Source organism: Aegilops tauschii, chromosome 6 (genome assembly GCF_002575655.3).
Source record: "Aegilops tauschii subsp. strangulata cultivar AL8/78 chromosome 6, Aet v6.0, whole genome shotgun sequence".
Lineage (NCBI taxonomy): Eukaryota > Viridiplantae > Streptophyta > Magnoliopsida > Poales > Poaceae > Aegilops > Aegilops tauschii.
In genome coordinates this window covers 321,618,338-321,641,065 of record NC_053040.3, presented here as the reverse complement: position 1 = coordinate 321,641,065, position 22,728 = coordinate 321,618,338, and the positions used below count along the sequence as shown (strand labels likewise).

Sequence of the window (22,728 nt, the reverse complement as noted above, 5' to 3'; positions counted from 1 at the left end):
CAACATTATCAAAGGAAGGCTGTATATGTGGACTGGGCTGCAGAAATGCCAGAATAGAGAGAAGGCCTAATCCTATCGAAGACTAGCATCTTCTGGAAACCACCATCTTGCAGCAACAGGAGGGAGTAGAGTAGCATAAAGTAAAGTAGTATAAGTGTTATCAACCTCGGCCAGATATCCTTTCTCGACTCCTTGCGAGAAAGCAATCCCAGAGCCATATTATCCAGTTATCATCACAATCCATTACTCATCACAAGTATCCAGTTCTAGTTGTATCGATCGGGATACAACTCCAAGTGTCCGTTACCGTAGGACAGGCTATCGATAGATGTTTTCTTCCCTGCAGGGGTGCACCAACTTACCCACCACGCTCGATTAACTTCGGCCGGACACACTTTCCTGGGTCATGCCCGGCCTCGGCCAAACAATACGCCGCAACCCGACCTAGGCTTAATAGAGAGGTCAGCACGCCGGACTAAACCTATGCCCCCAGGGTTCATGGGCCATCGCCCCGGGAACTCCTGCACGTTGCGAACGCGGCCGGTGAGTAGACCTAGCTACCTCCTTAAAAAGGCAGGTGCTTACCAGTCCAACCCGACGTGCGCCGCTCAGTCACTGACGTCTATTAAGCTTCGGCTGATGTATACGACACAGAACGCCCATACTATGCCCACGTGATGGTTAGTGCTATCAGGCCAGAGGCCCCTCGGATCAAATATCCAAATCATAGTGGATTAGGAGCACGCGGTAACAAGCAGAGACTCACGAAAGATGTGACCCCGTTGGCCCGTCTCGAGGACTTGCGGCAAGGGCTAGGAATGCCCGGCCACACCTCGTAATTATCTCGCGGGCACCCTCCAGGTCAACCCGACTCCACATCACTCGCAATTAAGCTCGCGCGGGTACCCCTCAGAGCCGACCCGTCTTTAGTAACATGGTTCAGTGTAAAGTCATAGTAATCATAGTAACTGTGTGTCTAACACCAAGGGGAAAACCTGAGGAATCACCCTTGACGGATTCCACTCGATGTAATCATCAAGTTGAATGTAAGAGGAACTACCCTCGAAGTTCACACTTGAGGAGTTGCACGACAGATTCGTATCGGAAGTGGTTAAGGCGGAATCACCCTCGATGACCACGACCGAATAGCTACACTACAGGGTAACATCAGAAGTGCTAATGAGGTCTCACCCCCGGCACTCGATAGTAACCCAGTAGTGTCGAGCAACTAAGGGGAAAGTGATGTGCGGTGTCGGGGCCTGGTCTCCGATCCCGTTGATCGGGTCTTAGATGATGAAGTAGGGGCAACAAGGACAAGGTGGGGGTCACTGATGGATCACTAACCAACCTATACTAAGCAGTTTAGGATAAGCAGGTAGGTAACAATGAGCAGGTTACAAAAGCAGGCTATGCATCAGAATAGGAGCAAATAATAACAGTAGCAAAATCTAATGCAAGCATGAGAGAATGGAATGGGCGATATCGGGATGCTCAAAGGGGGGGCTTGCCTGGTTGCTCTGGCAAGGAGGGGTCGTCGGTGACGTAGTCGATCACAGGGGCAGCATCGGTCTCGGGGTCTACCGGAGAGAAGAGGGGGGAGAAACAGTAAATATAAAGCAAACATAGCACCACAAAGCATAACATGGCAATAAGATGTGCCAGATGTGAACTAACGCAATGCTAGACGTTGCAGACGGAGAGGGAAACATCCGGAGGGGTTTTCCCGACGTCTGGCGTTTTCCGGACAGATGAAATGAGAGGGGGCGGTTCCATGTTCAGCATGCTAGGGCCATGTGACAGATGAACGGACCGCGTATCCAGATTCGTTGGATTTTTCTGAGAAACTTTCATGTAGAAAACATTTTCATCCGAGTTACGGTTTATTTTCTATGAATTTTCAAAGATTAAACCATTTTCTGGATTTATTTATATTTACGGAAATGGAATATGACGTCAGCATGACGTCTTGATGACCTCAACAGTCAACAGAGCGGCTGACCAGGTCAAACCTAACCAGTGGGTCCAGTGGGACCCACATGTCATAGACAGAGAGATAACAGAGTTTTAAAACTAACTAAACAAAGATATTTAGCAGGTAGGCCCCACCTGTCATAGACTAATTAGCTAAACTAATCAGTTTTAATTATTGAAACATTTTTGTTAGGGGATTAAGCGGTGGGGCCCGCACGTCAGTGGCTGGGGCCTGCCCAGTCAGCACAGTTGACCAGGTCAACTGGTCAACAGGGGACCAGGGGCCCCACTGGCAGTGACACAGGGGGTGGCCCCAGGTGTGCCACGCCGGCGACCGGCGCCCGAGTTGCGCCGGCGAGCTCTCCGCGGCGGCGAGTTCGCCGGAGAGGGTCGGATCTTCGCTACAGAGCGCCAAATCACGCGTTTTCACCTGCGTTCGAACGCTGCCGCTGCCGCGCGTCGAGTGGTGCCACTGGACCGACCGGAGATGGCCGGAACAGGGAGCTGCAAGGTCGCCGGCGTCGGTGGTCTACGGTAGCTCGGCGAAAACAAAGAACTAGTGTGCGCATAAACAATCTAAAGCGCCAGGCCGCACCACTGGAGTGCCCCGAGCACGATGGTGTGCTTGGACGGCTATGGCATCGAAGGAAGCGACGACGATGAGCGGCACGGCGGAGCTGCGTTCGGTCGTCCACGGCGGCGACGTTATGCGCAGCAGAACGAGGGGGAGGCAGGGGAGGACATGTGGTGCTCACCGTGCGGGCGCAAGGAGGCCCCGTGAGTGAACGGGAGCGCAGAGGGAGGCCGCGGTCGACGAGAATCACCAGCGGTCGAGGCGGAAGGGGATGAGGTGGATCCGGCGCTGTGGTGCCTCCCGGCTCCAACGGCAGGCCCCGGTCGACGTGGAGGACGACGACGGACGCCTACAGCATGTCGGGGGTGCAGGGCGATGACGGTGGCCGCGGGGACGACGGAGAACGGCGGCGAGCACGCTCGGGCAGTGGGGAGAAAGAAGCGAGCGAGCGAGAGAGAGCGAGGAGGAGGGAGGATCTGATGTGGATTAGGGTTTGGGAGAGAGAGAGAGAAAGCGTCGGGGGCTGATCTTATCCACCCGCGGCGCAACAGTGCGTGGGGGCGAGTGCCCCGCGGCCATGGAGGCTCGGCCTTCTCCTGTTGCAGGAGGAGGATGAAAGGCCGAGGTAGGTGGGCTGGGCTGGCACTGTTGCGTGGCTGGGCCAAGTGCACAGTGCAGCCTGGCCTATTCTTTTTTTTTATATAATTCTGCTTCTCTTTTACATAAAGGGGTTTTGTAATATTTGGGGTGCCAAAATGATTTTTGTTAAATATGGGAATTGTCCACATAAATACATTGCAATTTTTGGCACAGCCACAAAAAGTTTGGAAGAAGTTTGAATTAGATTGAATTTGCAAAAACATGGAAAAGCAATTAATTTGATGAGTTGGCACTGTTTTAATTTGCTACAGTCCATCTTAGCTTGGAGGTGATGTTGTTTTCCTTAACAATCATTTGTTATGGAATTTTTACTAAATGATGGACTATTTTGCAGCAAATTTTGTGCAACTTCAAAATTCACTTGCAAAAATGAATTTGATTCCAAAGTGGAATTTCACTGAGATTTGAATCAAGGGTGATCAAGCAATGCTTAGTTAGCTTAATCACAGAGGTTTACTGTAGCATGACACCGGGGGTGTTACAAATCTCCTCCACTACAAGAAATCTCGTCCCGATATTCGAGTGGGGAAGTAAAGAGTAACTTCGGGAGAACTGACCCTTATAGGGTTAATTATCTGGTGAACAAATTCAGGGAATGAGGTAGAAGTATCTCTCGAGTTGAAACTTAATAAAACATCAAGAGCAAAGTATGAAATTACAATAAGAAGTTACAACCGAATGGACAAACGATTGTGACCTGAACAGAGTGTGAGAACAGGGTTCAGAGATCGGGAATAGATCACCTCTTGGAAGGTGGCTCGTGACATGATACGAAGCCAAAAGCAAGAATATTTCGGAATCAAAGATATACATGAGAGTCAGGGTTCAATCCTGTGGAACTGTGGGTTATGGGCCCACCATGTGGGTTAAAAGTAGGAAGGGCGCTGACATCTTGCATGGTCATGATAGCGAGGCATGTCAAAGAATAGCATGCCTGTTATGTTGGCAACAACGTTGGTACCAAGGGCGAGGGACGAAGAGAACCATTTTCCTGCTCGTTGAACGAGGCGGACCTATAGGCAAGGTTCTCGTCCATCGGTGGTTACCGGAATGTCATCAACAATAGTAACAGGGTCTTACTGATAGAGTTGTACACCGAGGAGTTTACATAAGCAGGGAATTATTACTTCTTATATCATATAGATCACAAGAAGGGTTAAACAAAACAATGGAAAAGAAAAGTTAATCATTAGATTAATCAGAACATTGGAAAGGAAAATGTGTTTAAACACAAGAATTGGGAGTATATCCTTCCCAAGGGGAAGCGGAGCAGGATATACATGATATGACAGCAAGTTCAAAAGCATTTAGATAAAGGGGGCGAGGGAAGAACCATGATATTACCCATACAACGGTGTTTGGATAATAGATCAAGAAACATTCGACAATGTGCTTCCAATGCTCTTGTTGATATTCGGAATACCTCAGTCATGCTTCGAGGTAGCATTAACATGGTGTTACAAGTAGGGGTTGGAGTTGAAGATCACAAGAAATACCCAAGGAACAATTGCAGGAATAGCAAGGAGTCCAAGGTATAACCAAGACATGATCAAACATGTGTTGGAAAGAAGACAAGGGGGGTTGTCGATGATAACTCAAATCATCGAAGGTCAAGGATGGTATTTCTCATCATGAATTCGATTGATATGCTGGAAGAGCTCAAAATGTTGACGAGCACGACACAATTGTCGAGAGATTTCAGGAAGATGTAATCGATCGGCGATGACATCAAGTCAAAGGAATGATGAAGCAAAAAGTTATTGGAACCACGAGTATGACACAAGCTCAAAATCAAGCTTGCTGTTCAAGGCGAAATGATATGACGAGGAAGATCGACGTAGGCTTAGCTCATCATCGAAAATTATGCTCCGGGAAGAAGGACCAGGTAGCACAGTTAAAAGTTACCATGGTAAAGATATAGCCGATCAGGCTAGGAATGACTTGAAGGATTACTAAACTCGTAAGCAACGAAAATTACTTAGAGTTATTGAATCGGAGTGCGAAATCGATTCACTTATCGGTGCTCTTGATTGACTAACAACTCAAAACCCAGGGAAATCTGAAATCGATGAGAAGCAATACCAGATGAAGAGTCGTAGGAAGCAAAACGGTTCTTTGTTATTCTTGAGATACCGGAGGGTAATACTCGACGGGAGATCAAAATAGAGGTTGCGAAGATGCATTTATCTACAGAAGACAAGTGCTTTAACTTGTCCGAGAAATGGAATCAAAGGGGAACAATCATGGTCAGAACCACGGTTGCAAAGGATCAAATCCTAGATATAAGATGATCTTATACCAAGGGGATAAGTAATTTTAAGAGAAGCTTCCATGATAAGATCTACATCGTGTCCACGGGCATGAACACAAAGTTCAAGGTCGACTCCCACTTCTTCAATGCATATCATTTCATTTACTTCTCGCTTTCGATGAAGTTGTAGTGTTGAAATGTTATCTGGCAAAACACCAGAAGAGTATGACTCGTGAAAACTCTCGGGTTCACATGGATTAAGGAAGGCATAGGTTCAACCCATAGGGGCATCTTGGGAACATATACCACAAACTCCACGAGTAAAATAACACAAGCTCGAAGGCAGAGCATGGTTGAGAAGGCAGAGAATACAATTTACCAAAGGCAATGTGTATCAGGGGAAGAGCGCACAAAATTTTGAATATGAAGGAAACTGCCGGATAATAATCCAACAAAGGATTCAGCGGTCCTTAATGGATCTGATGTGAGTATCAGTACTCAATCAGAAGAAGGAAGGAATGCAAAGGCATTGGATTATAGAAACATCTGAATAATTCGATGCTTGAGTACAAAGGAGTTATGATTTCAAGTCGAAGGATCAGAAGCAGAGGCTCTGATCAAAAGATGAGTAAGTTGAATAGACTTAAAGGTGCACCCGATCAAATCTTGATTGGGCAAAAACCAGCTCATAACCGGAGCGATGTCGAAGCCGGAAAGAAAATTTCCAAGGATTAATTGATGATTGCGAGTATTCGCTCACACGTTGAATCCATAGGAACAGAATGACAAGCACAAAGAATTTTAAAGAATATTGCTAGACATATGGAATTAATCCTAATGCAAGAAGGCAAGGAGAATCAAGAGCAATAGGCTGTAGAGGATTTTCGGAAGATCACATAGTATTTCCAAGTATTTTGGAAAGCATATGAACAACTGGGGATGAACGGGTTCAGCGAATTATCCGTAGTGCAAAAAGAAGCTGCAAAGCAGAAGGCACAAAGGATTCTCGAAACAACGGAGAGTACATCTTGTAATAATAGGGGCAACTGGGTATGAAGGTACAAGCGGCAAGAATGTTATTCACGGGGATTATCTGTGGTCAGGAACTGCAAGGCAGTGGGCACAGGGTCTCGAGAAACATCGAGGAGTATCTGCAGAATCTTCTGGTGAAGCAAGCGATCATCGGTAATGTCGGGGCTCTCTGGGAGGAAGTGGGTACGAGAACCTAGAGTCGGCGTTAATAAAATCATTTAACCCGAATAGAAAAGAGATCAGAGTCCCAGAGTATAGACGATGAGTAAAAGATCCTAATACCACCCAATGGCGACGTGGGCCCGTAAACCACACAGCCAAGTTAGTAAGACAGTTTTTGGATGACTAGACTCAACTTCGGCCAAGGAGTTGGAAAGGGGGATACCTACAGGCAGTCGGCTCTGATACCAACTTGTGACGCCATCGATTCAATCGTACACTAATCATACACGCAAATGTATACGATTAAGATCAAGGACTCACAGGAAGATATCACAACACAACTCTAGACACAAATTAAAATAATACAAGCTTTATATTACAAGCCAGGGGCCTCGAGGTCTCGAATACATAAGCTCGAAAACACAAGAGTCAGCGGAAGCAACAATATCTGAGTACAGACATGAGTTAGACAAGTTTGCCTTAAGAAGGCTGGCACAAAAACAACAACGATCGAAAAGGCAAGGCCTCCTGCCTGGGAGCCTCCTAACTACTCCTGATCGTCGGCGGTCTCCACGTAGTAGTAAGCACCCTCAGTGTAGGAGCAGTCGTTGTCGAAGGTGGCGTCTGGATCCTAGGCTCCACCATCTGGTTGCGACATCCGAGAAGAAAGGGAAAATGAGGAAAAGGGGGAGCAAAGCAACCGTGAGTACTCATCCAAAGTACTCGCAAGCAAGGATCTACATTACATATGCAACATTATCAAAGGAAGGCTGTATATGTGGACTGGGCTGCAGAAATGCCAGAATAGAGAGAAGGCCTAATCCTATCGAAGACTAGCATCTTTTGGAAACCACCATCTTGCAGCAACAGGAGGGAGTAGAGTAGCATAAAGTAAAGTAGTAGAAGTGTTATCAACCTCGGCCAGAGATCCTTTCTCGACTCCCTGTGAGAAAGCAATCCCAGAGCCGTACTATCCAGTTATCATCACAATCCATTACTCATCACAAGTATCCAGTTCTAGTTGTATCGATTGGGATACAACTCCAAGTGTCCATTACCGTAGGACAGGCTATCGATAGATGTTTTCTTCCCTGCAGGGGTGCACCAACTTACCCACCACGCTCGATTAACTCCGGCTGGACACACTTTCCTGGGTCATGCCCGGCCTCGGCCAAACAATACGCCGCAACCCGACCTAGGCTTAATAGAGAGGTCAGCACGCCGGACTAAACCTATGCCCCCAGGGTTCATGGGCCATCGCCCCGGGAACTCCTGCACGTTGCGAACGCGGCCGGTGAGCAGACCTAGCTACCTCCTTAAAAAGGCAGGTGCTTACCAGTCCAACCCGGCGCGCGCCGCTCAGTCGTTGACGTCTATTAAGCTTCGGCTGATGTATACGACACAGAACGCCCATACTATGCCCACGTGATGGTTAGTGCTATCAGGCCAGAGGCCCCTCGGATCAAATATCCAAATCATAGTGGATTAGGAGCACGCGGTAACAAGCAGAGACTCACGAAAGATGTGACCCCGTTGGCCCGTCTCGAGGACTTGCGGCAAGGGCTAGGAATGCCCGGCCACACCTCGTAATTATCTCGCGGGCACCCTCCAGGTCAACCCGACTCCACATCACTCGCAATTAAGCTCGCGCGGGTACCCCTCAGAGCCGACCCGTCTTTAGTAACATGGTTCAGTGTAAAGTCATAGTAATCATAGTAACTGTGTGTCTAACACCAAGGGGAAAACCTGAGGAATCACCCTTGACGGATTCCACTCGATGTAATCATCAAGGTGAACATAAGAGGAACCACCCTCGAAGTTCACACTTGAGGGGTTGCACGACAGATTCGTATCGGAAGTGGTTAAGGCGGAATCACCCTCGATGACCACGACCGAATAGCTACACTACAGGGTAACATCAGAAGTGCTGATGAGGTCTCACCCCCGGCACTCGATAGTAACCCAGTAGTGTCGAGCAACTAAGGGGAAAGTGATGTGCGGTGTCGGGGCCTGGTCTCCGATCCCGTTGATCGGGTCTTCGATGATGAAGCAGGGGCAACAAGGACAAGGTGGGGGTCACTGATGGATCACTAACCAACCTATACTAAGCAGTTTAGGATAGGCAGGTAGGTAACATGAGCAGGTTACAAAAGCAGGCTATGCATCAGAATAGGAGCAAACAATAACAGTAGCAAAATCTAATGCAAGCATGAGAGAATGGAATGGGCGATATCGGGATGATCAAAGGGGGGGCTTGCCTGGTTGGTCTGGCAAGGAGGGGTCGTCGGTGACGTAGTCAATCACAGGGGCAGCATCGGTCTCGGGGTCTACCGGAGAGAAGAGGGGGAAGAAACAGTAAATATAAAGCAAACATAGAACCACAAAGCATAACATGGCAATAAGATGTGCCAGATGTGAACTAACGCAATGCTAGACGTTGCAGACGGAGAGGGAAACATCCGGAGGGGTTTTCCCGACGTCTGGCGTTTTCCGAATAGATGAAACGAGAGGGGACGGTTCCATGTTCAGCATGCTAGGGCCATGTGACAGATGAACGGACCGCGTATCCAGATTCGTTGGATTTTTCTGAGCAACTTTCATGTAGAAAACATTTTCATCCAAGTTACGGTTTATTTTCTGTGAATTTTCAAAGATTAAACCATTTTCTAGATTTATTTATATGAACAGAAATGGAATATGACGTCAGCATGACGTCTTGATGACCTCAACAGTCAACAGAGCGGCTGACCAGGTCAAACCTAACCAGTAGGTCTAGTGGGACCCACATGTCATAGACAGAGAGATAATAGAGTTTTAAAACTAACTAAACAAAGATATTTAGCACGTAGGCCCCACCTGTCATAGACTAATTAGCTAAACTAATCAGTTTTAATTATTGAAACATTTTCGTTAGGGCATTAAGCGGTGGGGCCCGCACGTCAGTGGCTGGGGCCTGCCCATTCAGCAGAGTTGACCAGGTCAACTGGTTAATAGGGGACCAGGGGCCCCACTGGCAGTGACACAGGGGGTGGCCCCAGGTGCCCCACGTCGGCGGCCAGCGCCGGAGTTGCGCCGGCGAGCTCTCCGCGGTGGCGAGTTCGCCGGAGAGGCTCAGATCTTCGCTACAGAGCGCCAAATCACGCGTTTTCACCTGCGTTCGAACGCTGCCGCTGCCGCGCGTCGAGTGGTGCCACTGGACCGACCGGAGATGGCCGGAACAGGGAGCTGCAAGGTCGCCGGCGTCGGTGGTCTACGGTAGCTCGGTGAAAACAAAGAACTAGCGCGCGCATAAACAATCTAAGGCTCCGGGCCGCACCACTGGAGTGCCCCGAGCACGATGGTGTGCTCGGACGGCCATGGCATCGAAGGAAGCGACGACGATGAGCGGCACGGCGGAGCTGCGTTCGGTCGTCCACGGCGGCGACGTTATGCGCAGCAGAACAAGGGGGAGGCAGGGGGAGGACGTGTGGTGCTCACCGTGCGGGCGCAAGGAGGCCCCGTGAGTGAACGGGAGCGCAGAGGGAGGCCGCGGTCGACGGGAATCACCGGCGGCCGAGGCGGAAGGGGACGAGGTGGATCCGGCGCTGTGGTGCCTCCCGGCTCCAACGGCGGGCACCGGTCGACGTGGAGGACGACGACGGACGCCTACGGCATGTCGGGGGTGCAGGGCGATGACGGTGGCCGCGGGGACGACGGAGAACGGCGGCGAGCACGCTCGGGCAGTGGGGAGAAAGAAGCGAGCGAGCGAGAGAGAGCGAGGAGGAGGGAGGATCTGATGTGGATTAGGGTTTGGGAGAGAGAGAGAAAGCGTCGGGGGCTGATCTTATCCACCCGCGGCGCAACAGTGCGTGGGGGCGAGTGCCCCGCGGCCATGGAGGCTCGGCCTTCTCCTGTTGCAGGAGGAGGATGAAAGGCCGAGGTAGGTGGGCTGGGCTGGCACTGTTGCGTGGCTGGGCCAAGTGCACAGTGCAGCCTGGCCTATTCTTTTTTTTATATAATTCTGCTTCTCTTTTACATAAAGGGGTTTTGTAATATTTGGGGTGCCAAAATGATTTTTGTTAAATATGGGAATTGTCCACATAAATACATTGCAATTTTTGGCACATCCACAAAAAGTTTGGAAGAAGTTTGAATTAGATTGAATTTGCAAAAACATGGAAAAGCAATTAATTTGATGAGTTGGCACTGTTTTAATTTGCTACAGTCCATCTTAGCTTGGAGGTGATGTTGTTTTCCTTAACAATCATTTGTTATGGAATTTTTACTAAATGATGGACTATTTTGCAGCAACTTTTGTGCAACTTCAAAATTCACTTGCAAAAATGAATTTGATTCCAAAGTGGAATTTCAATGAGATTTGAATCAAGGGTGATCAAGCAATGCTTAGTTAGCTTAATCATAGAGGTTTACTATAGCATGACACCGGGGGTGTTACAGCCTAGAGGTAGCAGCTATTGCCTTCGACGACATCAAGCAAAGGACCTTGGCCTTTGGCTGAGCACAGGTGGCAGCCGGTATCGGTTGATTAGTTCCTAGGGTTTTTGTCCGATTTCTCTCAAAAAACCGGAACACTCTTGTACATAAACTTTATTCTCCTTCTTATATGAAAAGGCAATGCTCCTGCCGGTTCCTCAAAAAAAAAGAGAACAGGCTCCGTAAGATTCCATAGAGTAGAGATGGAATAAGTCATGTGACATGATCCAGTTCTCTATTTATTACACTTACCTATTTATTATAGTATGGAAATGCATTCATTTTCTTTTCATCGATTGAGAGTATTTCTTTTTTTGCGGAAAAAGAGAGAGAGTATTTCTTGCTCTCGAGTTCTATAGAGTATGATTTCCAAAATAACAGGAATGATTTTTTTAATAATACACATGTACATAGATATCCATACTATATTCTTGTAAATTTCACGTCAAATTCCACCTTCGAAACGGAGCTGATAATTTTACATGGACCATGGTCGCAGTCTATAAGGCTTCCTAAGATGAGCATAAATCCGCCTTCCTTTGAGAATTGATGAACATGACTAAGAATAACTCGTATCCAATGCTTATTGGCGAGGACTTTTATATTCTTAGGTACCATAAGAGAAAACCAATGACCGCTTTGGCGCTCACTGAGAGGCTCCATGTACGGGCCGTGGACTCGTCGGTAGTTTTGCCCAGTTTTTCATGGCGCGGGTCCAGTTTCTTCCCCGATGGGCGTCAGACACTTTTTTCCCATGCCCCCGCACCGCCCGTTTTGGGTTCGTGTACGGGTTGGTGGCTCGATGGCGCACGTCCAGTTCCGTCTACGGACGGGCGTCAGGCACTTTTTTTGTGTGTCCCCGCACCGTCCGTTTTGGTCGTGGATGGAACTGGACGCGCGCCATGGAAGACAGGGCAAAACCATCGACGAGCCACCGATACATAGACAGACCTGTACACGGACCCAGAATGGGCAGTACGGGGACATGGTCGTCCGAGGCCACACGTAGAGTTGGGTGCAGCGGCATGACGGTATAGTGGAGCGACGCGAAGGGCAGCTACATAGGCGGCGGTGAGAGGGATTTGCGCGCGGCCACTAGCCTCGACCATGAGATTGTCCACTCGGGGGGTGCAAATCACTTGTTTTTGGGTGAGATTCTCATGCAACTGTGATAGCTTTTTTTGCTACTGTTTTTGCTTCAGGTTGGTGAGCAGAGGTGCAGATGTGTGAAATTGTGTAGTTGCTTTTCTAGCAGTGCTACCAGTGCTACAAACCATGGCCAAAAATTATGATTTTTTAAAGAGAAATTGTGCTGAAAACCATAGCAATTTGTGTAAAGTGAGATGGCACATTTTCAAAAATGTCATGGCAATTTTCTGGAACTTACTTCTTAGTCCAAGTGTTAATCTAGAACATGGCAAAACTGTTGAAATCTGGTTTGTTTCTTGGTCCATTGCAATTTTTAAGAACAAAATTGTTGTATAACATGGCATTTTATACCACTGTTTTGTTCATGGCGAATTGAAACAAAACATGACATTGAGTAGGACATGCAAATTTTTGAAAATTCTTGTAGATTTTCCACACTATTTTCATTGAATTTGTTACCTCGTATTTGTTATCTAGAACATGGCATTTTTGTTGGAAAATATTTTGTATTTTAGCCTATGGCATTTTTAAGAACAAAATGTTCTGTGGTGATGGCAAATATACTATTTGTTCTATGATATGACACGTTTGTGCTTTTCTTTGACAAAAGTGTTCGGGGGGGGGGGGGGGGTAGCATTTTCTCAGATTAAGATCTTCTAGGCACATGGTATTTATTTTCAAAAAAAAGTGCAGAGCAAATTCTAACTAGGTAAAACTATTTTTTTGCCATGTCTTTGTTGATAATTTATTTTCCTAGTTTTGAAATAATGGTAATTTTATTAATTAGGTCTTGGTAGTTTCATTGTAGGTGTAGTGGCACTTCTATTATTTAGACCATGGCACTTCTATTATTGAAATAATGGTAGTTTTAATTTGGCGCTGGTAGTTCTATTTATAGGTAGCATGGCATTTGTATAAATCAGGCCATGCCATTTTTCTATGGGTAGCATGTCACTTTTATTAATTAGAACATGGCAGTCTTTTATAGGTAGAATGGAAATTCTATAATTTAGGCCATGGGAAATTTTATTATTTATTCCATGTCAATTTCATTAATTAGGCCATGGTAGTTTCATTATATGTGCCATGAACTTTTATTATTTGGGCTATGTCAATTATATTTAATTAGACCATGGCATTTTCTATTTTCATTAGTCTATGGTAGTTTTAATAAGGCCATGGTAGCTTTTTACAGGTAGCATGGCATGTTTATAATTTAGGCCATGGCAATTTTAGTTATTAGACCATGGCCTTTTATAAATCAGGCCATGACAATTTTAGTAACTTTACCATGGCCATAGTAGTTTTATTTATAGGTAGCATGGAATTTTTATAACTTAGGCCATGGCAATTTTATTTGCGGGTAGCATGGCATTTTCATTTAACTAGGCCATGGTAGTTTCGTTGTATGTCCCATGGCACTTTTGTTACTTGGGCCATGGCAGTTATTTTTTTAACTAGACCATGACACTTTCTATGTAATTAGTCTATGATAGTTTTAATTAGGCCATGGTAGTCTTATTATAGGTAGCACGACATTTTTATAAATTAGGCATGGCAGTTTTTAGTTACTTTACCATGGTAGTTTTATGACGAGCAACATGGCAACTTTTTTAATTAGACCATGGCAGTTTCATCAATAAACTACCATGAACGTCTTTGGAAGCTCCCTTGCCCACGGAAAATTCAAATGTTTGCCTGAAGGATGAAGCATGAGTCATTGGCTTTTAGGACAAATCTAACCAGGAGAGGAATGAAGCTAGAGAGCACAAAATGTTTGTTTTGCGGATGTGCTGATGAGGACGGGGCTCATCTCTTCATCAAATGCAAACATGTGAAGCCTGTGTGGCGAGCACTTGAGTTTGAAAAGGAGAGGATGAGCTCGAGGACATAACGTCCGTGCATGCAATAATGGACTATTTGTGGGGGCTCAACGAAAAAGTGCGGGTGCAAATCCTAACCATGTGGTGGTACTGGTGGAATAACCGCAACAAAGTAAGAGAGGGTGAGATGGCTGTACCCTGCGAGGAACTGACACGACGAGTACTGTCAAATTCGCTGGAATACATGCAGCTTTTCGGGCAAAGAATGAAGAAGAAGGCGAACATGAAATGGCAGTCTCCGTGCGCGGGTATGATCAAGGTAAACTTGGACGGCGCCTTCAGACCGGGTGAGAACTTTGCCACCTGGGGAGTGGTAGCCCGGGATGAGACTGGAGATGTGATCACTGCCCGCGCAGGCAAAACGGAGCAGGTGGCGAATCCGTTCGGAGCTGAGGTAACAACACTGACAGAAGCTATCAACACAGTGGCGGACCTCGGGGCTCTACGAGTGGTATTCGAGACCGACTCAAAACTCCTTCAGGAAGCCATGGACCTGAGTAGGGTCGACTCATCACCATATGCAGCGCTTATTGAAGACTCTAAATTCCAACTGAAGCTGTGGTTCTCGAAACAGGAAGTGCAATTGTGTCGTCGGGAGGCCAATTCGGTCGCGCATGAACTTGCCCAAGTTGGGCATGAGTGTATGCCTAATAATTGTATCGTGTGGAACACTGATGTACCGCCCCGAGTGGCGATTTGTGTCTCGGGCGATTTGGCCGAGCACCGTTAAGTTATAAAGCTTTGCTTTCCCTCAAAAAAAAACTACCATGACAGTTTGTTATAAGAAACATCACAATAAATTTTTGCAATATTCATATGGAAACTTATAGTATTCTTTTTGGCATTTCATAACTTGACACATGTACACAACATGGCAAATTTTAAGAAATTGTATGACATGACATATTTTACATTTTTTGGTATTGATCAGACGACAACTCTACATTTTTATATTCCTTTTAATCATGGTATATTGTAACACATGACATATTTTACCTTTTACACATATACATATGGATGGTTACATGCCATTTTTCAAATTTTTTGACCTAATTCAATAATGTGGCACTCGGATGGCAATACCCCGGTTCTTTTTTTCTTCTTCTAAATTTTAGCATGCGTAATTCTTTTGTTCAGACATTTTTATCAGATCCTTTTGAATATGACATCATTTTTATCATATATGTCATATAATTTTATTTTATTTTTGTGTGGCTATTCAAATCCAAGTACCAGTTTTTTAGGCTTACCAAACTTGGCTTTTTTTGCTCAACCGGGGAAACTTACGAGAAAAGGGAGGGGGTCTGGCCTGAGCAGCGGCGGAGCTTCATGCGGCCAACCTGGGCCATGGCCCCCAACACATAAGAAAACTTGTGTACGCCCCTTAGTGTTAGGCCTATTTCCTAGAAATCAGCTCAAAATGATTATGTTTGCCCCCCCCCCCCCGGCCCTGAGGGTTTCGTTCCAGCAAACATAATCATTTGTTCGATCAAAGCCTCCACGAGGAACAAAAGGTTCACTCGATCACCCCGTCATAGCTGACGTACACCAGTTATTGGGGTTCTATTTTAGTGGGTCTATACACAGTTTCATAATCACCCCTCTGCAGTACGTGACAAGAAAAACAATATTTTCTTGATTTTAGATTCTTGTTGGTGACGTTGTCTCAGTCCCAAGATTACCATGATATGGGAACCAATTTATGATTGGATGGTTAGGAAACAATGGTATTCTTAGCTCACCAGGGGTTTAAGTTATAAACTTGACGCCGGTGTTCGTATTTTCTTGGAGGCCTTCAGGCGACGTACGTTCAGTGGGAGGAGAAGTTCTCGTCAATTACGTCAATCTCAAGATGATGTGCCGACTTAGTATCTCAGAGACGCTCATAAGGATAGAATGTGCGTGCGTGCGTTCGTTCGTAGGGTGAATGTATGTGTATGTATATGAGCGTCTGCGTTTATATTGTGTTAATAACCATGATTTTAGAGTCGCTAATGCCATGTCCGATTTGTATGCACCGACCTACAAGAAAACGGGGGCTGTTTTTGTAAAAAAATGAGATCCATGAGCACTAGCATCCAGGACTTAGTTTTATAGAAGAAACCCACCCAGATGAGAAACTAGAAATTCGACCCTAACATGATTCGAACCCTGGCTGCAGGGTGCACCACTGCCCACCCTTGCCACTAGGCTATAGCCTAATTCTGGGGTTGTTTTTGTCACCATCCATCATGATTCCGTCTATTTTTTTCACGTGATGATGAAGTACGTTATACTCTCTCTGTAAACAAATATAAGAGTGTTTAAATCACTATTTTAATTATCTAAACGCTCTTATATTTCTTTACGGAGGGAGTATTTTTTTAAATTTAAATTGCTTACCACATGCTTCTTCTACCATTTTCCCATTTCCCTATGATCCGGCCGATCGTACCGTCTCTGTCGAACTCTCCCGATGACACGCGAGCCAAATTGTGAAGGATATGTTCTCAAAAAATAATACTACTAATTGTGAAGGATATACTAGTTTTGTGGTGGACTGGACGCACCAAAAAACGGCACCCGAACGCGACCGGACGAACCGGACACGGAGCGTGAACGCCTCTATGGTCAGTTCCTTCCTTCGTCCCCAAGGTCCAAACCGCGGGGTGCGGCTCGGCCCCTTCCTCCCCGTCCTTTTCTCGCGCACTCGGCACTCGGCACTCGCATAGTCATCGCATCTTGGCTGCTCACCCCCCCGGCACCTGCAGAATCCCCATCCGCCTTCCACTTCCACCGAGGCGGAGGATGGCCTCCGACGACAGCAGCTCCAGCCACCCCACGGAGAAGAAGGAGGAGGCCGCCACCGCCGCCGCCGGTGGAGCTGGCTTCGACGATCTGGAGGACCCGCGCTTCCAGTGCTGCGTATGCCTGTGAGTTTACACGCCACCTTTCTCCTCCTCTCCGTTGGCGTGGCCATGGCGGGCCGAATAATCTCCCGCGTCGGTTGTGGATACGCCTGCTTGGCTGCTTGGTAGATTATTGCGCGCCCCTCGTCTTGATCCGATGCGAATTGGGTCCTGCTGTACTCGTGCTCCTCGATGTTCGGTGCCAGTAACTCGTGTCGTGACTATCTCTAATTTATCTAGCAATACCGATCACCAAGTGTTGCCACATTTGGGTGGCCACGGGACTATGTGAGGCTTAATTGATTTATGTCGGCTTAATTCCACACCCCGCAGGACACTAGGAAACACAAATAAATTGATTTATAACTCTTATTATTGCGGTAGATGCCTGATAGTGTTGTGAAACAACATGCTGTCACTTACTTTTAAAGTTCTAATTATTCACTTGAAAAAGTATTACCAGGTTACTTACCTTTTTCTCTTTGATGAGCATTGGATTGGCTTCGATTCTCCGCAAATGTGCTAATAATCTCATATGCTTGTTCAATATGTCTTGCAGGGAGCTTCTCTATAAACCAGTTGTTATTGGTAAGGTTTTGCTGTTTATGATGATCAAAAACCAGTGTGGTGTATTTTTGAATATCATTTGGCTTTTATTGGTGCAGCATGTGGTCATATGTCATGTTTCTGGTGCGTCCATAAAGCTATGCATTACGCCCGGGAATCCCATTGTGCAATATGCAGGCAACCGTATACTCATTTCCCAAGTATCTGCCAACTCCTCCATCACTTGCTTTTAAAGCTTGAACCCGTGGAATACAAAAAGAGGGAAATGGAAGTACTAGGTGAGTGCTCAATGCACAAAGCACGGAACCCATTTGTCATATCAGAACTAGTTATCAGTTAAGAAATCATGCTGGGAGTTGTTTTGATATAAAGTTATTTTCTTCCAAATTTGTGTGGGAAATGACATCCAGAATGCAAGCATACCACCAGTTCTACCAAACTAGAATACACTCCACAAGTTGTTTTCATATCCATCATACCCAAATTGCTCGGTCAAGATAGGATGGGAACCTGGTGGAGGTATAAGGTGAACATGTTTGAGCTGTTGGCTTAGGTTTGGATTGTCCCTCACTATGCCTGCACTTGTGCCTAATCGGCAACGTGAGCGTTGATGCAAAAGAGGTTGCTGGTTTCGAGAGATGGAGATTTCTCTGCAAGATCACCGGGACATATTGAAGGATAGGGGAGAAACATCACTTTAGGGTTTAAGTCTCATGGGTATTGATTGTGTAGAGGTATTAACAATCATATGTTACGCAGCATGAGCTATATACTTGAGTGCTTGGCAGGTACCACAGCAGCCCTTGAAATTCACATTCCCTGCCATTTAGATGTCTATCAATTTTTAAGTTTGAACCTATTTCTTCTACCATCAGGTTTCAATGGTAAATTAAATTACTTTGCACCAAACACTAGTTTTCCTTATTTTAATTAGTATGCCTCGTTTTTTGCTTGTTATGAATTATGAAATATTATTATGCTCTAATTGGGCCACAATTCAGAGCAAGAGAGGAGCGTGGATACCTTTTCTCCACAAATCATCGAGTTCTTAAACTCCAAGAACAATAATGGTGGTAAGAATTCTTTTTATGTAATTGCAAATTGCAATGACATCTTCCCCAGTATAGTTCTGTATGCATAAGCCTTTGCACTTTTTCAAGAAAATGGAAAAGATTGGGGCAACAAGCTTGAAGATGGCAAAACTGGACCTCCAGGAGAAGTCTCAGTTGATGACAGTACTATGAACGAACATTCAATGAAAATAAAGTTAGATGATGTGTCTTGTCCTATCTGCAAGGAGCTGCTGTATCAACCTACTGTTCTTAACTGTGGTCATGGTAAGCTCTAAATTTAGAATAAGAAGGGTTGGTCAATTTTTGTAGTTTCCTTTTCTTTATAGAAACTGACTTATCTTTGGTTTTGTGAAAAGTGTATTGCATATCTTGTTTGCCTTCCGTGGGTGATGAAGCATTGAAATGTCAAGTCTGTGGAGGTCTTCATCCTGGAGATTTTCCTAATGTTTGTTTAGATCTTGACCACTTTCTGGAAGAATATTTTCCAGCAGAATATGAATCAAGACGCAAGAAACTTCAGCTTGAGAATAGCCAATGCAATCCTGAAGGATCATCTTCAAGTAAGCCTTTTTTTGTGTTTAGCTCAGACTCACATATCATATAGCTCTCTACCTTAACAACATAATACTGTGCATCAAGTTCATCATGCTAATCGTGAAATTGGTGTTTGACTTACTCTGTTAGCTAAATGTGAATGCACACTTTTAAGTTGATTTGTTTGTCCGGAGGTATCCATATTGATAGTTTTTGTCCGCTATTAATTTTTGTTTGTTGGCTACTTGCACTTGTTTTTAGCAGTGCCTTATTTTACCTTCAACTGTTGTGTTGTCACTTAATTGATCAACAAACATTAACCTTAACATAGTTGTGTTAATATGAATATACACTTTTATAGTGTGTGTCAGGAACTCATTGAATAAAAATTGAAGGAGTATCTAGTTTGTGTTACCGATACTTCATATAATGATCTACTTCCATGTATTGTTGATTTAGTCTTCAAAATATTCATTTAGGAAGGATTTCCGGCATTAGTCAATGTCGTTAATTTTGTGCATACTGAGAGGCATGGTGTGGTTACTGATATGTCAAGAACTATTACAGTCGGTCATTGGTTATATAGGTTATTCTGTATCTACAACCCTTAAAAAAGTCAGATCCAAATTTGAATTGCACATGGTGAAACTAAAAAGACAAATCCAACACGAATAGTGTCACTAAAAGACAAAAGCAGAAACTACACTATTCACACCTTGATTTGTCTTTTTTGTTTTGTGATGTGTAATTCGAATTTGGATCTGAATTTTTTAGGATGTAGACACATATCATGTGAACATTAACAAAAAAGAAAACCCAAAACTACCCATGTACACTGTACCCTACAAATTTCTGAAGAACTAAAAGAAATAATTAGATCCCATATACAATTATGCTAGATTGTTGAAACAAAACAGTAGCAGAGGCTTACTCGCACCCCTGTGGTGTCGAACCCCTGTACCTGTTGCTGTTTCAAGCTGTGTGGGCAATTTCTACCACAAACTGCGTTCCCTAATCAGACATAAGTTCAGCTGCATGTTTCAAATATAATGATACATATATATAATGGGAGAATATCTGGTGCTCCCATCCATCAAATGCTTCCATGCTCTCACATTTGAGAACTCAATTTAAATGTTTCAAAAACTTAGTTTTATCCTTGAGTCACAGAATTACTTAACCTTCATGAAGTGCAACTTTACATCTTTGTAAATTATGTTATGAAATGAAGCACATGCCTGATCCATTTTTTCGTACATGATTCCTGTGTTTTGTGTGGTTCAGGTACTTCATGCAAGAAGGGAGCTTTTGTACAGAAGACTCTAGACTTATCAAATGTTCACATTGGAGTTGGATGTGACTCATGCGGGGTATGTTCAAGTTGTACAAATTAGAAAGTCCATAACCTTGCTAGTAATTAGTCAAGCTGGCATACATTCAGTTGATAAACCGTACCAATGGAGCCACCATTGGTAGATAAAATGATTTCTTGAACTTAAGAATTTTGAAATGATTTGCTGAGTATGCATCTTCATTTTGTTGTCCTCTTGGTGTTATTGTGTAAATCTTTCATCAAGTTACCCAACGAATAAAAAGCCTATCCAGGTAGCCCATCTAGTGTTAGCACCTATTCCCAATTAGTCTTTTTAATGATTTTTCCCATTCCATTAATAAATTTGTGCTCCAGTATCTGTTTTATAACGTTTTTTAATACTCCATAAACACAGTTTTACCTTTTATTTGAAGATATTGCTCTAATGTGAAAGGTAGTTCTTAATTTAAGTGCGGGTTGACGAATAACTAGAAATTTGGTTGCAACATTAGGATTGTTTTCATTCCAATTTTTAAATTTATGTGCTCACTGTTCAGTAACCAACATTAGCAACCTTTGTGGTCTCTTAAACCTTCTTCTAATATCTTGTTACATACAAAAGAAAAAACTTAATGCAAATCATAGTGGGAGGTATTGATAGGCATCCATGTATCCTTGCTTCATTTCCCATGTCTTGAGTTACTCTGATCCTTTTGGTAAATATGGAACTGATGAATGCTTTGCAGGTCTATCCGATACGAGGCAAGCGATACAAATGCAAGGATTGCACAGAGGCAATTGGATTCGACCTTTGCGGGGAATGCTACGACAGCACTTCAAAGCTCCCAGGCCGCTTTAATCAGCAGCACACACCTGACCACAGGATGGAACTCGATAATTCATCACTGTTTGACGCGTTCCTGAGATTCCAAGGGATACCCGCGGAGGGTCTGCAGCAGCTGGTACAACAAATGGAGCTCATTGGTGCTGGTGGCATGGTGCAGTTAGTGGCTGATGATGAAGAGATGGAGGACAATCATGAGGATGCTTAGTTGCTGTAGGAACCAAGCAAGCATTTCTAGCAGAGCTGATTTGAGGAGCGAGCCTTGAAATATTGTGGTGATCGGATTAAATGAATGTAGCGTGCTACATTGTCCTTGATTCCTTTTGGGTCCGAAGGTCAATTAGTCTTGTTTATGCTTTCGTACATTTATTTATTACTGTATTATACTCCCTCCATTCCAAAATATAGTGCGCCTGCGCTTCCCGAGGTCGAACTTTGACCATAAATTTAACGAACGAGACCGACTACGGCGGGTGAAAAAATTACATAATTAAAAACTTCTTTCGAATACGAATTCACTGATATAATTTTTGCTCCCGCCGCAATCGGTCTTGGTAGTTAAATTTACGGTCAAAGTTGAAGCACGGAGATAGAGGAAGCACTACATTGTGGAATGGAGGGAGTATTAGTCCTCTGTCTCTATAATAATAAAAAGAAATTATATATCGGTCTTCCGGTCAAAGCAAATTGCGGTGGCACTTCCAACAATTTCTTATGTAAACCCAAATGATTTTTACACATATCCCTCTGGTATAGCAATATTCATTGTCCTTATCCACGTCACATAACTTGATAAAACAACATTTTCTTGTGTATTCCACTTGGCAATACAACATATTGTACGATATATTATTCCCTCCATTCATAGACAGAAGATGTTTTGGATATTTTACTATGGACTACATACAGATTGATTGGGTGAACAAACACACTAAAACATGTACCATTTAATTTTATACTCCCTCCGTCCCATAATGTAAGACGTTTTTTGGCACTAGCGTAGTGTCAAAAAACGTCTTACATTATGGGACAAAGGGAGTATTTGTGAACGGTGGGAGTGTATCTTATATTTGTGAAATATGTCTATATACATTTGATCACCAAAAAGTTAGAACATCTTATATTTATGAACGGTGGAAGTGTATCTTAGTGTTATCTGTATCATTTAATGGCACAAGATCCTGAAATTATTGGATGACTAAAACTAAAAATAGAAAATATGTGTACAAAAGAAGACACCTCGTATAATGATTAATCTAAAAGAACATCTCTTAGTTAAGAGAAGGCAATACATTTTTTTGTTTTTCTTATCGCACTCGCTATCTTATGTGACAATGCTAAGATGGCATGAACAC

At 44.5% G+C, this 22,728-nt stretch overlaps 1 protein-coding gene across 2 annotated transcripts; it reads left to right on the top strand.

The window, feature by feature from the left end:
• Window positions 1–16,743: 16,743 nt before the first annotated feature.
• LOC109753155 (E3 ubiquitin-protein ligase PRT1) lies at window positions 16,744–21,732 on the top strand. 2 transcript variants are annotated; one of them, XM_073501521.1, is made up of 8 exons: window positions 16,744–17,067; window positions 17,603–17,631; window positions 17,709–17,888; window positions 18,612–18,683; window positions 18,771–18,947; window positions 19,040–19,243; window positions 20,502–20,587; window positions 21,276–21,732. In XM_073501521.1, the coding sequence occupies exons 1-8, from the start codon at window positions 16,943–16,945 to the stop codon at window positions 21,579–21,581; spliced, it is 1,179 nt and encodes a 392-aa protein (XP_073357622.1). In that variant the 5' UTR covers window positions 16,744–16,942; the 3' UTR covers window positions 21,582–21,732. The 2 variants fall into 2 exon arrangements, with proteins under 2 accessions (XP_073357622.1, XP_020167666.1); XM_020312077.4 differs by lacking the exon at window positions 17,709–17,888 and having other exon boundaries at window positions 16,761–17,067.
• The last annotated feature ends 996 nt before the right edge of the window (window positions 21,733–22,728 follow it).

Excerpts from the sequence above, each read along its gene's own strand:
- LOC109753155 (XM_073501521.1), top strand. The coding sequence starts at position 16,943 with ATGGCCTCCGACGACAGCAGCTCCAGCCACCCCACGGAGAAGAAGGAG. Across the intron at positions 17,889-18,611 it reads GAGGGAAATGGAAGTACTAG|AGCAAGAGAGGAGCGTGGAT; the intron begins GTGAGTGCTCAA and ends GCCACAATTCAG. Across the intron at positions 19,244-20,501 it reads TCCTGAAGGATCATCTTCAA|GTACTTCATGCAAGAAGGGA; the intron begins GTAAGCCTTTTT and ends TGTGTGGTTCAG.